The sequence below is a fragment of the Podarcis filfolensis genome, assembly GCF_964270895.1.
Source record: "Podarcis filfolensis genome assembly, chromosome: 9".
Taxonomy (NCBI): domain Eukaryota; kingdom Metazoa; phylum Chordata; class Lepidosauria; order Squamata; family Lacertidae; genus Podarcis; species Podarcis filfolensis.
In genome coordinates this window covers 74,815,790-74,833,080 of record NC_139610.1, presented here as the reverse complement: position 1 = coordinate 74,833,080, position 17,291 = coordinate 74,815,790, and the positions used below count along the sequence as shown (strand labels likewise).

The 17,291-nt window shown below is 44.5% G+C and overlaps 1 protein-coding gene across 1 annotated transcript in view; it reads right to left on the bottom strand.

Moving 5' to 3' along the window:
• Positions 1–1,441: 1,441 nt before the first annotated feature.
• LOC310742357 (uncharacterized protein) overlaps positions 1,442–17,291 on the bottom strand; it is a 43,430-nt gene continuing 27,580 nt past the window's right edge. Inside the window, exons 2-9 of the mRNA XM_083571752.1 lie at positions 14,967–15,125; positions 14,379–14,501; positions 13,581–13,691; positions 12,352–12,450; positions 10,927–11,046; positions 7,877–8,028; positions 5,865–5,974; positions 1,442–1,772 (exon numbers count right to left, since the gene is read on the bottom strand). Of these exons, the coding sequence (XP_083427878.1) occupies positions 1,622–1,772; positions 5,865–5,974; positions 7,877–8,028; positions 10,927–11,046; positions 12,352–12,450; positions 13,581–13,691; positions 14,379–14,501; positions 14,967–15,096 (996 nt within the window). The 5' untranslated portion in view covers positions 15,097–15,125 and the 3' untranslated portion in view covers positions 1,442–1,621. The remainder of the gene's footprint in view (positions 1,773–5,864; positions 5,975–7,876; positions 8,029–10,926; positions 11,047–12,351; positions 12,451–13,580; positions 13,692–14,378; positions 14,502–14,966; positions 15,126–17,291) is intronic.

Genomic DNA, 17,291 nt, shown 5'->3' with positions numbered 1-17,291 from the left:
CCAGTGTAAGTGCCTGGAATGGTATTAAGCGGGTGCTGAGATACCTGCAGGATACCAAGGACTTCCTTCTCAAACTGTCAGCTACAGGTGATGCCAAACTCATGTGCTGGACAGATAGTGACTGGGTGAATCTGGATGACAGGAAGTCTGTATCTGGGATGGTCATAAAGTTTGGGGAATATCTAGTTGGGAGGAAGTCCCGGAAGCAGAGTCTCATTGCGCTGTCCTCTACTGAAGCTGAGTTCAGCGCAATGTCAGAGCTGTGCTGGGAACAGGAGTTCTACAGATGTCTGGTTCAAGAAATCTGCGGGGAGTGTTGCTTGCCCATCACTGTTTGGGAGGACAATCAACCCTGTCTGAAGTCGGCAGAGTCTGGGCAGTTTAAGGCCAGAACCAAACTGTGAGGAGAATCAGAACTTACAGGGTTAAACAGTTCTGTGTGAAGTCTCACATTCTGAGGTGTGGTTTTGTTCACATACAGGAATCTTTCTTTGTGTGTGTGTTACTTTCGCTTTTAGCTGTTGAGCCAGAGAGGATGTCCGCTAGTCCTCCGGGCTGATATATGATGTTTTTCTGTACCTAATTAAAGCCTTCTTAGATAGCAAGGAGCCTGCGAACAGACTTTGATTTATCACCCACACAAGGCACTAACCGCTGTTGCGAAACTTTGCTTGGAGCCAGGAAGAAAGCTTAAGGCTCACATTTGGCACAGGGAACTGTGCCGGACACCATTACATCTGGACATACGGTTCCAGAATGTGTGTCAGAGTGTCCAGACAGGCTTGGTGAAGTTGCAGTACTTCCCTGGCAGAAGAACCTGGCAGATGGGTTCATAAAACCTTTGAGCTTCCAGCGTCATGGGGAGTTCTGTGAAGGTTTGGTTTTGGGGTAAGTGGTGATACTTACAAGTCCCCAGCAGCGCAGGACAAGAGGGAGTGTGAGGGGAATCAGAGCTTACAGGGTTAACAGCTCAGAGTCCTAGTGTCATCCTGCCTGTTCTGGGGAGGAGCTTTCTCCACTTCTGGAGAACCTGGTTTCTTTGTTCTGTCTGACTTTCGGTTTTGTCTGGCGCAGAGGATGTTTTTCGTGCCAGGCACTGGCTGATTTATTACTGCTGTAAATAAACGCTGATAGAGTAGAATGTTAGCTCTACATGAGAGTAAGGGTGCCAGAATTTCCAGTGATGAAGCCAAAGTTGTATTTGTGATTAGTCTGCTAGAAGGGGACATCAGGTGCTGGGTGGCCCCCATTCTCATTGGCTGGCATGCAGGGTTGTCCTTATGTGCCTTGTAAGGTAGTGGCGATGAAGATCAGAAGGGGCAATGGGGCATCAAACACAGAGAGTAAGGAAACAAATATTGGTATGCATTGTAAATAAATACATTAAACAGAAAACAGGCTATGATTGGACTCTTCCATTTTTTATTTTTGTAGCCATCTATGTCTGATCTTGCAGAATAAGGTATTTTCAAGATGACTGTGAGGGTGATGCCAGAGAGTCCCATATTCTAGATGGCAGAGTGTGGATTGTGCATTAAAACAGCAGGGTGGGGTGATCTCTTGGTTTTGCTTTTGTGTAGTGATCATGAGATCCAGTTTCGTTCATCTTGAAAGTGTCTTCTTAGAGCCAAGCATCATCTGGCACCTTCTTGCAAATATACGGCATTTGTAGATGACATTCTAATGCTATCCAGCAAGTATCGATGCAATCAAAGGTCATTGCAGTGCAGTCATGGTTCATTTCATCATGTAGCGAATAATAAATCCAGTACCTGAAAAGGAAAGAGCAGCACTGATCAATCAAGATTGGATGTCTACTTCCTCACCCACTCCCCGTGCCTTCTACCATTAAAAAGAGGTTCAGCTCTTTCTCTCTTAACATCCACCCACAATAGGAATGGATTTTTCTCCCCAGATTTTAGAATTCTAACCAAATTTTTTAAAAATCTGTGGGTCAAGACTGTCTCTTTTCTTTTTATATGAAGTGATTTCTCATAGGAAACTACCAAATAGTGAGGGAGTAACTTTGGAAGGCTCAGTGGTACACACAAGAACTGTCAGTCAATTTAGTTTGGGGAGTATCCAATGCAGTACTTCTGCTATTGCCAGGATTTCCATTTCTGCAACAGAACTGGCCCTCTCTCCTTTCCATATGCACCCACATCCTCCTCAGGTCTGCTCTGGACTTTTGTGGGTGTTGGAGAGAGGGTTTTGAAAGAGAGATCCTTACTTTCTGATAGCAGAGTTAGCACAGTAGCAATTATTCTGAGCATATTAAAACCTTGTTAGATTTGCATCCGCGTTCATCCACCTCCTCTCACATCCATCACCCACCCCATGCATGAGGAGAGCAATGACACTATACAGAAACAAAAATAGCTATGTCTACAAATGAAATACAAAATATAATCTATAACCACAAAGCCATTATACAGTTGTCTGAAATGATATGATATCTCTCACATATATATCTTATCTAAATCTTACATGCTGATTCTATGTTTACTCTAATCAATTATCCATAGTTGATAAACATATCACCCTAGCCCCACACTTATTGTCAATTCTGGTAAGGCCTTGCATTCTCCAGTGTCCATTGTATACTGAATCAAGTCCCACTACACAGCACTAAAATTCTGTGATAAATGTATTCTATAAATCCCTCTTTTTTAAAGCTCTCTATGAATCTATTAAATCAAAATTACTAGTAATGGTGTAGTAGGTTTTTTTTTTACTCCCATGAGATGTTTGGGTGAGATCTGCCCTTTGATCAAGTCTAAGATCACATACAGCAGTGGTTCCCAACTGGTGGTCCATGGACCACCCACCCAGGGGCTTCTTGGTGCCATTCAAATAACAAAAACTGCCACAGAGATATTAAAATGTTCAAAGGTAGGGTGGCCCATGGCTTGGCTTTTGAAAAACAAGGAGTCTGCAGTATTTAGCTAACTGGGAACCACTGGCATACAGGGTTTAAGTTCCCAGCTAGTATTATACAACCCCACTGCCAGTTTGTAAAGTTTACTCAATACTTTCGCCAAAAAGGATTAGTGGTTGGTATTGGGTGCAACCTTCTTCATGGGTCATTGCCTTGTTGTGGAAAGGGGGCTTGAATAACTCAGTGAAGTTATGAGCTATTCCATGCAGTGCCACCAAAGACGGACAGGTCATAGTGGAGAGTTTTGACTAAACGTGATCCACCTGGAGCAGGAGCTGGCAAGCCACTCCAGTATCCCTGCCAAGAAAACTCCATGGACAAAAACAACAGGCATATAAAAGTTATGACGCTGGAAGGTGATCCCCTCAGGTCAGAAGGGGTCCAACATGTTACTGAGGAAGAGTGGAGGACAAGTACAAGTAGATTCAGAGCTGATGAAGCAGCTGGGCCAAAGCCAAAATGCCACTCAGTTGTGGATGTGCCTGGAAGTGAAAGGAAAGTAAAGAATGCTGTAAAGAAAAATATTGCATAGGAACCTGGAATGTAAGATCCACAAACCATGGTACGTTGGATGTGGTCAAAAATGAGATGGCAAGAATAAATATTGACATCCTGGGCATCAGTGAACTAAAATGGACAGGAAAGGGCGAATTCAGTTCGGATGATCATCATATCTATTACTGTGGTATCTAACAAGTGGCTCTATGAGTGGCCCTCATAGTCAACAAAAGAATGGCAAAAACTGTACTGGGATTCAATCTCAAAAATGATAGAATGATCTCGATATGAATCCAAGGCACACCTTTTAACATCACAGTAATCCAAGTTTATGCACCAACTACCGGTGCTGAAGAAACTGAAAGTGATCATTTCTATGAAGACTTACAACACCTTCTAGAAATGACATCAAAGAAGGATGTTCTTATTATGGGGAATTGGAATGCTGAAGTAGGGAGTCAAGAGATAAAAGGAACAACTGACAAGTTTGGCCTTGGAGTTCAAAACGAAACAGGGCAAAGACTAATAGAGTTCCATCAAGAGAACAAGCTGGTCATCACAAACACTCTTTTCCAACAACACAAGAGACGACTCTACACATGGACATTACCAGATGGGCAGCATTGAAATAAGATTGATCATATTCTTTGCAGCCAAAGTTGGAGAATCTCTATGTGGGACAAGAAGCTACATTTAGAACTGAACATGGAACAACTGATTAGTTCAAAATTGGGAAAGGAGTATGACAAGGCTGTATATTGTCTCCCTGTTTATTTAACTTATATGCAGAATTCATCATGTGAAAGGCTGGACTGGATGAATCCCAAGTCGGAATTAAGATTGCTGGAAGAAATATCAACAATCTCAGATATGCAGATGACACAACTCTGATGACAAAAATGAGGAGGAATTAAAGAACCTCTTAATGAGGGTGAAAGAGGAGAACACAAAATATGGTCTGAAGCTCAACATCAAAAAACCGAAGATCATGGCCACTGGTCCCATCACCTCCTGGCAAGTAGAAAGGGAAGAAATGGAGGCAGTGAGAGATTTTACTTTCTTGGGCTCCATGATCACTGCAGATGGTGACAGCAGTAACAAAATTAAAAGAGGCCTGCTTCTTAGGAGAAAAGGAATGACAAACCTAGACAGCATCTTAGAAAGCAGAGACATCACCTTGCCAACAAAGGTCCGTATAGTTATAGCTATGGTTTTCCCAGTAGTGATGTATGGAAGTGAGAGCTGGTCCATAAAGAAGGCTGATCGCTGAAGAATTGATGCTTTTGAATTATGGTATTGGAGGAGACTCTTGAGAGTCCCATGGACTGCAAGAAGATCAAACCTATCCATTCTGAACGAAATCAGCCCTGAGTGCTCACTGGAAGGACAGATTGTGAAGCTGAGGCCACCTCATGAGAAGAGAAGACTCCCTGGAAAAGATCCTGATGTTGGGAAAGATGGAGGGCACAAGGAGAGGGCGACGACAGAGGACGAGATGGTTGGACAGTTTTCTTGAAGCTACTTATATGAGTTTGACCAAACTGTGGGAGGCAGTGGAATACAGGAGTGCCTGGCATGCTCTGGTCCATGGGGTCATGAAGAGTCGGACACGACTAAACAACTAAACAACAACAACATTGGGAGATTTTGATCTAGGAGACCTTGCCAAATTTAAAGCAGCCCTCTGTTAATCCAGTCTTGGTAAAAAATGCCAGACCAGTTCGCTCTTCTACTACCAAGCTGTGGATGAGTGAGATCTTACTCTGACCTTGTACATCCATCAACATAGGTTGAAAAGAGTTGTTAGATACTTAAAGGAAACCATGAACTGTCTTAAACTGCCAGCTGACAGCAAAAACAATTAGGAATCTGTCAGGGCTTCTTCAGTTGTGATCCCTGCTCTGCAGGGGTTGGACTAGATGACCCTTGGTGTCTCATCCAACTCTAAATTTCTATGTTTCTATGATTCTATCCAAGAGAGTGACATGAACTACCCTCTCTTACACACTTACTTCATCTGCTACTATTATTTTAGGTTTGAGATTGCTGGTTATTCAGATTGTTTAGCAGATAACAGCAGAAATACTTTCCTAAAGAGAGTGTTGCTCAGCTTTAGGTCCCTACAAGTCCTTTTGAAGCTGAGCTAATCAGCACAAACCAGTTAAAAAAATGCCTTCTTCCTCTTCTGAATTACCACATTCATTAGGTTAGAGAAGCAGGAAGAGTAGCCTTTCTGCCTCTGCAGCCTAGTGAGAAGCAGCAGTCACTCACCTGGACAATGATGTGGAGGAGTACATATGTAGGTCTTTGGTAGTAGAGAAAATTACATGACAAAATATATTTGGAGAGGGAAAGGATCAATTATGTAAACAGAATCTGCAACTTTTTGGAATGCATGCCATTAGCAAATATTTCTTCAAAAACTTACTCGTCTTCAGGTAGCTTCCCTGACAGCCATTTCCATTCCAAATTCTTGTCTTTAAAGAGTCCAATCCAAAAAAACTTTCTACGACTTTTTACTTGATGGTTTATAAAAAACTACAGTAGGGGTGGAGAGAAAGAAAAAACAGAAAATCTTCAGTAGGAATGAGGAGCATCCCAAAACCTTTCTAGACAATTTCCCTTTCTTGGAGAGGCTATAATCCTTTGCAGACATTGAACAGACATAAAACAAAAACATTTCAAAAGGAGCAGGTGTCACAATTGAAGACCCAATTCATATTTTTTTGGGAAGCAATGATCAAAATTATACATAGTATTCCAAGCACGAAGAATAATTTTGTACGGAGGATGTGCTATTGTCCCCCTGATCCAAATTATGATGATGCTTATGATTGATGGTGATGAAATCAAGGACGTATTCCAAAGATGAAATATTGTAGTGAAGGGTAACTTCACCTGCCCTCACCAATACTGGCTACATATGTCTTCCAGTCACGACACAGAGTTAAAATTTCCAGATACTGTAAATGACTGTGCCATAAAACAGTTGGTCTTGAAACCAGCGGGACAGTGGTGACCTGTGTAGCAATTACTCTAATTTTGGTACGCATGTGTCAGGGGCTCAGGAGCAGGAGCACTGGGGAGAGAGGAAATGGAGTGGGGAGAGAGGAAATGGAGAGCGAAGGGGAAGAATCCGAGGGCAGCGTAGGGGAGTATGACAGTGGCCCAAGAGATTCCATGAGCTTCTCCAGCGAATCAGAAGATTCCCAGAAGGGGGCGCCGATGGTCAGGGCAAGGGGGGTCCCAGGGGGGACGCACCAGAAACAAGGAGACAGAGGGGAACCCCAAAGCAGCAGTGGGGGATCAGGACCAGTTTCCCCACCAGAGCGTAGTGGGGGGGAAGAGTCACATGTGTCAGGGCCAGCGTCTCCTCCAGCGGGGAGAGAAAGTGAGTCAGGGCTGACCACGCCTCCAAAGGAGGGGAGGTCAGTTGCAGCTAGCCCCCCCAGAGGGGGAAGCAGTGACAGCAGCAGCAGTGAAACGGTCAGGAGAAAAGTTACCGGCTGGGCGCGCGCGCCAAGTTCAAATGTACAGGCGTGGGGGACAGCAGGAGACCCGGATGGGGAACCAGCTCCTAAAGCCCGCCGGAGGGAGGGGGAAGGCTCAGGGGATTCAGCGTCAGAAGAGTCTAGAAAGGGCGAGACCCCAACGGACAGGCGGAACCAGAGGCGGAAGGAACAGAGGAAGAGGTGGAGTAAGGCGAGAGTCTTAAATTGGTGTCTGGGGGGAGGAGACTCAGACGGAGCATCAGCGGTCTGACAGTTGAGACGTAGAGCTGCGCGCTGCGGCTCTGGAAGTGAAACTGAACTTCAATAAAGACTTTTGTACTTAACAACGAAGCAGTGTTGGTCCTTTGTGAGCTGGGACCTTGGGCAGCTCGGACAGCATGCTTGTTTGTTTGTTCCAGAGACACTGGAATCAGTCTAGTTGTGGTATGCTTAGTGGGCTGATGGTGGGGTCTCAGCCATGTCTGCGCCCTGCAGCACCCCAGTAGCCCCTCTGCCTGGGCTAAGGGGCTGGGAGAGGGATATACCTTGCAAGCTCCTGTAATTTCCATGATACTCTCATGTCAGAAGGTTAGGGTGGTGAGGGAAGCCTTTTTCCTAAGCACTCAGTATATCTCAAAGAGCAGAGGAAGAATCTACAGGAAATCCAAGGGATAGATTCCCCTCAGGTATCTACTCCTTCTCCTCCTTCAAGGCCTCCTTCCTGACTGCCAGGTTCAGGCTATGAGAGTTCAGCGGCTCTAAGAAACGTTAGTTAGCCCCAGATGGTAGCAGCTGGTCCCTGCCCCACCCACCCCTTAGCTTGACTGATGGAATTACTGTCTTGGCTGCATATAGGTGGATTGGAACTTCTTAATTGGATAGTGATGATAGGAGCACTTTGACTCAAGAAGATCCCCTACCTTTTTCAATACTTGGCTTTGATGCTCACCTGTTCTTCCACTGTTTCTATAGAAATGAGTTTGGCGCCTTCCCTCTCACACTTTTTTTGTGAATCTATCCATGAGCGTAGCTCAGCAGAAAACAGATAGAACGCATTTGAAAATATAACCCAACCATCTTTCAAGTTTCTAGTAAGGATGTCTTTGAGTCAAGGCAGAGGGAGAAGAGAAAAAGAAAACAAGATAGGGAATTTAAGTGGAACAAACTTGTATTTCTGTGCAGATTTCAATTATTTTTGTTAAGTTCATTTCTGCGACCACATGATAACATATATTCATCTAGGAAGCTCAAAAAGATTAAAATAAGAACAACATTAACTCTTCAACCCCTTCATGATGCTGCAGGAAATACCGGGGGGGGGGGGCATAGCTGGAACAGGGAGCACAGTCAAGAACCTTTTATTTGAGGGAATAGACAAAAGATGCAAGTCCCCTCACAGGCCTTATCTGAACTCCAGGGGCCTCACCTACTTGCTTCCACCTGGATACCTAGGGCAACATCAGGGCAAATTTGAAGGTTGGGAAGGGGGAGTAGCTGTGGTTTGTCAAAATTCTCTTTCATTCTCCAGGCTAACTGTCCAGTTGCAGAGGTGGGGAGGGGAATCTAGAGTGTGTGTTCCTGGCATTGGGCAACTGGGACAGATGAGGGATTCTGCTGCTTTACCACCCGCTTTTCTGCCTAGCTGTCTCCCTGCCTGAGCTTGCAGGATGATTCCAGTGAGCTTCCAAATGGCTCTGGCAGATTTTCCAGCTGATCTGACTGGTGCTCCTGGTGAGCTTTGACCAAGCTCTGGCACAACTAACTACTACTACTGCTGCTCCTGCTACTACTACTACTGTGGTTGTTTTTGTTTAGTCGTTTAGTCATGTCCGACTCTTCGTGACCCCATGGACCATAGCATGCAAGGCACTCCTGTCTTCCGCTGCCTCCCGCAGTTTGGTCAAACACATGTTCGTAGCTTCGAGAACACTGTCCAACCATCTCGTCCTCTGTCGTCCCCCTCTCCTTGTACCCTCTATCTTTCCCAACATCAGGGTCTTTTCCAGGGAGTCTTCTCTTCCCATGAGGTGGCCAAAGTACTGGAGTCTCAGCTTCAGGATCTGTCCTTCCAGTGAGCACTCAGGGCTGATTTCGTTCAGAATGGATAGGTTTGATCTTCTTGCAGTCCATGGGACTCTCAAGAGTCTCCTCCAGCACCAGAATTCAAAAGCATCCATTCTTTGGCGATCAGCCTTCTTTATGGTCCAGCTCTCACTTCCATACATCACTACTGGGAAAACCATAGCTATAACTATACGGACCTTTGTTGGCAAGGTGATGTCTCTGCTTTCTAAGATGCTGTCTAGGTTTGTCATTCCTTTTCTCCAAAGAAGCAGGCATCTTTTAATTTCATTACTGCTGTCACCATCTGCAGTGATCATGGAGCCCAAGGGGCTGGAACAATTGCCTAGTGGATTTCCTGCTACAGCAGCACATTCAAACTCTGCACTGCCACTAGTTGAAGCCCAGCAGAGCTCCTTATGAACTGGAAACTGGCATTACTCCTGGACTGGTTGCACCCTAATCTGGCATCTGATTCACCTCTTGGCTGGGAGGCTCCAGCGGCCCCCAGTTCCTTCGCCCCTGATGACCCCGTCTACATCCAGAATTGTCCTGCCTTGCTCTCCACCGCTGTTACCAGGGCACTGGGCCAGGCTCCTACAAGGCTGCCACACCAGATGTTCAGGTCCACTGCCGGCATGTGGACCAAACACCCCACCGTCTGGCTGATGCCCCAGCTCCAGTCACTGCTACCACACCCAAGAACAGGGACAAGGTGAACGATCAGCCTGGCTCACAGACTGATGCACCCTATGAGAACCCCACGGCCCAGGGTAAGGCTGAAGAATGGGGCCCCAACACTGCACCACCAGATAGCGCAGAGTCAATGACACCAGAGACACCCATGACACCAGCTGCAGCTCCATGGGCATCCCCAAGGACCCAAGGCAATGAGCTTCACCACTCCCAGAGGGTGAGGCACTGCCCTCTCCACTTTGATGGCTATGTGTGTTGACGGGGATGTGGTTTTGTGCCTAAGAGGGAAGGGTGTTATGTATCCAGTGGTCTGTGTTTGCCTGAACTTGAGTCTGGACTAAGGATTCTGAACACCTGTGTTTTTATTCGAGACATGATATCCAATCACAGGGCATTTCAGGATTTGGGCTATTGCAATTGGCCCTTAACCTCTCAGTTATGATTCTCAGCTTGGGAGTTTAGACAACCAATCATATTGAGAGTGACAGTGGTCCAGGACTTCAGAAATGTATATAAGCAGTTGCTTTGCCCCTGTTGTCCAGTTCTGTTAGTTCAATAAAGGTTCTTGCTGTTATCACTGGGTCTTGCTTGGTGGGAACCCACCTAAAATTCATTATCTATTTAGGAAGTGTTTCCAGTGAAGGAGAGCCCACCTTAGAGACCTGTGCAGATAAATGGAGGACCCTATCCTGACCTAGGTTTGGCGGTCTGAGTACTTGCTGTGGCACCAGATCAGGCCCGTGGGTAGAGAGAGGGTTGCTATTGTCCACAGGTATTCTAACCCACATGCCAATGAGCCAATTCACTATGTGAGGGGGCTTGAGGGCTCCTTTCTGATGATGGGCTTGTGAAACTGGGGAGAAATTTTGCTGTTGCACCAACCACCCCACTGCCCAGCAGTCTCTCTGAGCACATTGGTGGAAGTTGCCTCGGGAGCGCTATTCAAGAATCTCTCTCCCATGGGTGAATATAATAAAGGACAGGTCTTTTAGCTGACCTGTTTTGATTGTCTCTTCTATAGCAAAGAATGGCAGTCTTCTCTTTCCTCACCATAGAAGCTAAATCAATTCAGCAGATCAGGAGAGTTGAACTGAATTTCTCTGGTGTTTCCCTAGGGTGGCTGGGTGCAAAGGAGGGCAGCACTCTGCTCTGGCTCTAAGAGTTTTCACCACTTTCAGCTGGTGCAGACTCAGGGCAGGTTCCCACTGCGCTACAATTATTCAGCATCATAGGGTAGCTTACCAATTTCCTTTTGCAGTCGATCATTTCTGTTGGCAAGATACCGCATTTCCTGTGATAAGTTTTGAGCTGCAGCGAGTATTTGGAAGTCTAAAGGTTTGAAACAGTTTAAGGCAGGAGTATCTGAAATAACAATCTGCAAATATTAAGAAACATTTTGGAACACTCTAGCCTGAATCAAGAAGCAGAGCTCCAGGATGGGGTTCTTATGAATATGAGGACAGACTTGATTCTCTTTGGCTGAGATCACCAATGGAAAGCCTCAGAAGACCCCTGCAGCTGGATTACATCAAAGACCCATGAAATCCACTATCCTATACTCTTATATTAAATGTGGCTCATGAAGTATCTTTTATATTCCCCTCCTTTGTCCTCCTTTTCTGTTGGGAATCACAGGGTCACAAAACAATTCCAAAACTCCGGGCTGGAGCCGCCCAGAGTGGCTGGGGAGACTCAGCCAGATGGGCGGGGTATAAATAATAAATTATTATTATTATTATTCCCGCCTCGAGTCCCACAGTAAAACCAAATATACAAAGATTACTTTACGGTTTTCAATTATGCTTTCTGAAATCTAAGAAAATGCAGGCACCCAAACTCTTTTTCTGATGAATATTGTGTTGCATTCCATATAATTCTAAGGAGGACATTATGTCTGAAATATACTCAGAGTCGCAAAGTGATTTCATGCTCTTTATTCAGCTCATAGTGGTGAGGAGGAATGAATGAAAGTCCCCTCAAAGCATCTGCTTTATATACATTATTTACACAATGGGCTGCACATGATTGGCTAATTCCGGAATTCTACTGTAAGCCAATCAGGTTGTGGATTCACTTCTATCTGGAGCATGATTGGGTGGTTCCTGCCAACCAATCATACTGCTGCATTGTTCTAGGACCAATCAGACTGCTGCATTCTGAATCCTATTGTTCTAGGACCAATCAGACTGCTGCCTTTTGGATCCTATTGTTCTAGGACCAATCAGACTGCTGCAGTTTGGATCCTATTCAACTCAGTACATAACAATGTCCGTGCAGGAATTTCTCCTTGTGCAATGCAATCTTCCGCCCCTTTCCCTCCAATCTGTTCCCCACCCTGCAGAGCAGCTTTGGTGATGGCATGCAGGGGGAAGTGGGGGGCAAAGTTCCCTTGTGCCAGTGCAAAAAATCTTGCACTAGCACAAACATTGTGAATTGCAGTGTGATGGGAGAGGACAGCATTTCTAGTGGGGGGATGTGAGAATCACAACCATCTGCTTTTCTTCCTGCTGAGCAATGAAACCGTGATAAACTCTATTGGGTGATGAGTTTCATTGAATATGTGTTTTGCTCACACAATATGAATCCCAAAGTGAACTAAAGGAATTGAAGTTTGTTTAAACTAAACACGTTCTAGCAAAAGTGAGGATTTGTATATAAAATGCTTACCATCCTTGTCCTTATAGTTTGAATCAATCCCAACAACAATGTTTCGAATCATGGTCATTGCCATTTCAATCTCCACTCTTTTTTTCATTTCCTTCTGATCTAAGGAGGAGGTAGGTAGAAAAGAAATGAAGAAATTCTGTGTTTTAGCTTACTAGCTTACTAGTCTGATGAGCTGGGGGTGGGGATACTTGGTGTCAAACTGCTTTTAATATTGAATTTTAAATACTGACTTGTAACATGTTCCAGGACCTTAGGGAGAAGGCTGAATAAAAAATCAAATCAACAAAAACATAAATCTGAGTTCTATTAATATTTTCTGCTCACAGCCCTTATATTGGTGTTTCCTATGCCTTGATTGTGGCTTCCCTGCTGGTCTGAAGTCCTGTTTCCATTTGACCTGCTCCTTCTGTCATCAGATGGTTGGCCTTCCATTGAAAGCTTTAGATTTTTTGTTTTTTAGATACACCTGTCCTCTTTGTCCTACACACTTGCATTTGCCAAGCTGCCTCATGCCCTGCCGTATGCTCAAAATATGCAAATTCTTAGATAATTTGGTTCACTCCACTCCGAGCTTTGCTTACTTTGAATGCCCTTTAAAAATGAATTAGCTTGGCAAATAGGTCATGTGTTCATTTATCCAGTGCTATTTTTCTGGAGAAAGAGGTGGCAAACTCACCTTGAATATCTCCCTTGTTCTCTTAGATTGGCAACAGAGCCCACCTGAGAGGGGCTGGAACTGAGTCCTGGTGAATTTCGGCTGAAAAAGGCCCTGCATATATCTAGATATTTAGGTAGGCTCTGGACCCACCCACTTTGGCCATGGCCTTTTCCTCTGCAGCCTGTTTCCCCCAAGCATTTTCCTTCAAGGGACTGGAGCCCTAGCAGAGGGCAAGGTGGCGAGGATCAGGAATGGGGGATCTCCCCCAGCAGATGAGGATTAGTTGGGAAAGGAGCAGAGAATGGCAACTGGGAAAGGGAATTGTCCAGGGTGTCCCAGGGACTTGTGCAAGTCTGTGCTTCTGTTCCAAGTGCTGGAACTCACTTATTCAGGGAGAACAAAACAGTGTCATTGCTTTCAGTGGGTGACAGCTGTAACTCAACCCCTGATATCAACGAGAGATGAAAGGGATAAATGGAAGGTGGATCCTGCCATCTCTTTTTGGAAATGCTGTTGGCATTGAAGCAAAGCCCGTGACATTAATTGCAAAGTATGCTAATTATGTACTTACATAGAAGGAATATCAGCAGTGTCATGGCAGTGAGGATGAAAATCTCAAGTACGACAAATCTTTCACCCGTTGGAGATGTGATGAAAGCAACCATGCTCTGAAAACCAGATGCTTGAAGAAAGACAATTCTGCTTTAGCCATCAGGAGCCAAGCCCAGGAAAAGGGGTTCCATATGCTGTGGTAGCCATCAGCTAGAGACAGTCAATTATTCAGGGGGTGGGCACTTGGGAGGATAAGTAGTTGGAGGAAGCAAAGCGAGATGCCTTGCTGCTTGAGGGAACTTTTCTGACCAATTTCTGGATCAGAAGACAGTAGCCTTCGATACTAAAGGACTTTCTGCTCCCCAAACAAATGACAAGATGCTCCCTCTGTGCACATAATTCCACATACAAAAGCTGGGCTGGACTAGCCATTGGCTCTTATTTGGATGCTGCTGATAGTACAGCAGACTAAGTGAGGAGGTGCACTGCAGCTTGAGTGGTCTACATATCTCTGCCCACCCCAGCACCTGCTACCTGAGTTAACTGCATCATTCTGCCTAATGGTGGAGACATTCCTAGCAGCACACAGTAAAGGATCACCACAGCCAGCAGCAAAGAGTGGGCTGAATCCTGGGGTTTCTATGGGGCTTCGTGGATCTCTGGCACCCAAAGAGCTGTGTTGGCTTTTCTCTGCACTCCTCCCTAGCACAACCTGACTTGTTCCACTCCCTGCCTGTCTCTCCATCAACTTCCCTTTCCCATGCATTCCTCTACTTTATGAGAAACCTCATTCCATATGATTGTGCTGTATACAGACCACCAGTTTCATCTGCTGCTGCTGCTGTTGCTGTTGCTGTTGCTGAATCCTTTCTGGGTGCTTCATTATCTATGGACTCTGCACCCTTTTCGGGTGTTGGCGTGTCCACCCTTTCAGTTTTGTCTGTGAAACAACAAGCCATTATAACATGGAGGATAAGAGTATGAACACATTGGTTGGAGTATAAGTCTCTTGTCAAGCATGAAAGTTCACAGAATTCACTTTTGTTGTCCTGCACTTAATCTCCCTATTGCAAGAACATAATTTTTAAAGTAGATACACATGTAGAAATGTAAATGTTTGCATTATTATAAAAGATGCAGGAGGAAATGACTAACAATAGGACCCACAAAGGGGAGGGGGGAAGTCCAGGAAATTCTCTGGAATCTTGTTTTTATATTGTATATTGATATGTGACTGTAAAATTTTAATTTGCAAAACCAAATAAATAAATTTAAAAAAAACCCCAAAAGACTTTGGAGACCACAAGTTGGACCTGGAAAAGAAGGAGACGGAAGCTGTGCATTTCTTGTGCATTCCTCTACTTTATGAGAAACCTCATCCCATATGAATGTGCTGTATACAGACCATCAGTTATAGTTGCAGGTTGTTCTGCCTCCACTGGGGCTTCTGCCGGTGCTTCTGCTGGTGCTGTACGCTTTGTGGGTTTTTTGGGCTTTGTGGGCTTTGCAAGCTTTGCGGGTGCTGGCTTCTCCATCCTCTCAGTTTTGTCTGTGAAGCAACAATCTAGAATCAGATAAAAACAAATGGAGAATAAGACCATGAGCACATTAGGTAGAAAGCGGCCTCTATCAGTATTAGACAATCCTTTCCCATGAAGGCATTGTTGAGTCCAACATAATTGAATCGTCTCTCTCTTTTCCTTTTGCTGGATCAATCTCAGTTTTAAACCAAAAGAATGTTCCATATGGATTCCAAGGCATTTAAATTTTTTTTTTAAAAGTAATATAGCACATTCTCATTTTGCATCCTATTCCTCTCTAAACTCCTGGACATCTAGTTTACAGGGCTCCAGTAAGATGTTCACCATTTAATAGATAGTGTGGGATCTATTAGGGAAGTTTTTAATGTGTGGTGTTTTATTTTGTTTTTAATCTCCTGGCAGCCACCCAGAAAGTTGCTGGGGAAACCCAGCCAGATGGGCGGGGTATAAATATGTTATCATTATCATTATCATTTGAGGTCTTCAGATGTTCCTGGGTGCCAATTCCCTCCATCACAGGCATCATGGTCAATGTTTGGGGATGACAGAAGTTGTAGACCAATAACATCCTCCCCATCCTTGATGGAAGTTGTATGCATTTAATTATATAACTACCTCCTGATCATCAGAAAAGATAGAGTACTAGATCTGGTCTCAGTTGGATGCCTATAAATCCAACTGAATCTAGCAAGACTTTGGAGACCAAGAGTTGGACCTGGAATAGAAGCAGAGGGGAAGCTGTTACACAGGCTCCCCAAGTGTGCCATTTTGTTTTCTTTTTGTGAAACCCAGCATGACATCTGATGCTATGGCTGAAAGAAAGAAAGAAAGAAAGAAAGAAAGAAAGAAAGAAAGAAAGAAAGATGTTGTCTAATCCCATTTCAAAGCCTTGATATGCTAGTAAATGGTTTTTTCCAAAGAATTGTATTTTCTGGATCATGATCTGGATCTGGATTGACAAACTGGGCCCATGAATCAGAGCAGGGCTCCTGTATTGCCAGGGAATAAAACAGAATGTGGTGCTCCTGGTTTGCAATGTAGCTGGAGCTTTAATATAAGGAACCTGGCTGTTTGAGAAGAAGTGAAAGCAACTTCATGGCTTGGCCAGCTATCAAACATTTGACTACATAGGGGAAGGAAGGAGGAAGCAGTTGTCTGGAACAAGGAAAGTAACCTTATTTTGACCGAACCACAGAGATAAAGAATGCAAATGAAGGCTCTCATGCTCACGTGTGTTGACTCCCAGGCCGGGAGGATGAGAATGGAATTAACATCATGAATTACATCTGTTGTCAGCTTGGCATGAGACCTACACTCTGGACTATATAAGGGCCAGCAGCTGAAGGAGACAGGGAGATCTTGATAGATTGTTCTATGCTCCATTCCAGAATGTGAAGAGAACGACCACCTGCCAGTCTGAAGTGTCCCCGATAAGCCTTCCAGATCTCCATTGGCTGGGGAGGCACAAAGAACTGAACCTATGCTATCTGTAATATCATTATTGTTGCCTAAGACATTCTGCTTATTGGTTATATTGCTAGCTTTATAGTTTATTCCAGTCACTGTTGGCTTTATATTAGACTCTATTCTACGTTGCTGATCAATTTTTTTGCTAATGTTTACCAATTAATTGACGTTTTCCCTACCTAAGAGTCTCCGTCCAGTGGAATGCGAAGGACCTCTTGCTTGCCTGGTGGTTGCTATTGGCCAAACAGCCAGTAATACAGTGATACAACTGGTAATACAGCACCTGTACACAGCCCTAGAATGTTCCACCACTCAGTTTCATTGGATGACCCCGAGGTCTAGTATTTAAAAGAGAAAAACCATCTGTAGTTTATAAACGCTCCCTATCATTTTCCCTCTTGGTGACCTTTCAGTCCTGCAAAAATCAAAGCTTGTAAGGAAAGTGTTCCACCCCTCAGACCTCTTTCTGTTTGGATACCTTGGTGTTGTCATGAAACAATCTTTTCTCTAATTTCTTCTTAAGGTTGTTTCATCCTCCCACTGGCTAAGAACCACCTCCCTTGTGATGTCAGGCATTCCAGAACTCCTCCCATTTAGGCTATACCATTTCCTGATTGGCTGCTCATTATATCCAATCAGCATTCCACATAAAGCATAAACCCAGGCAAATGTTGGTTTCAGAGTTGATATCCTACTTATTTTTCCCCAAAAGTTATTAGTTT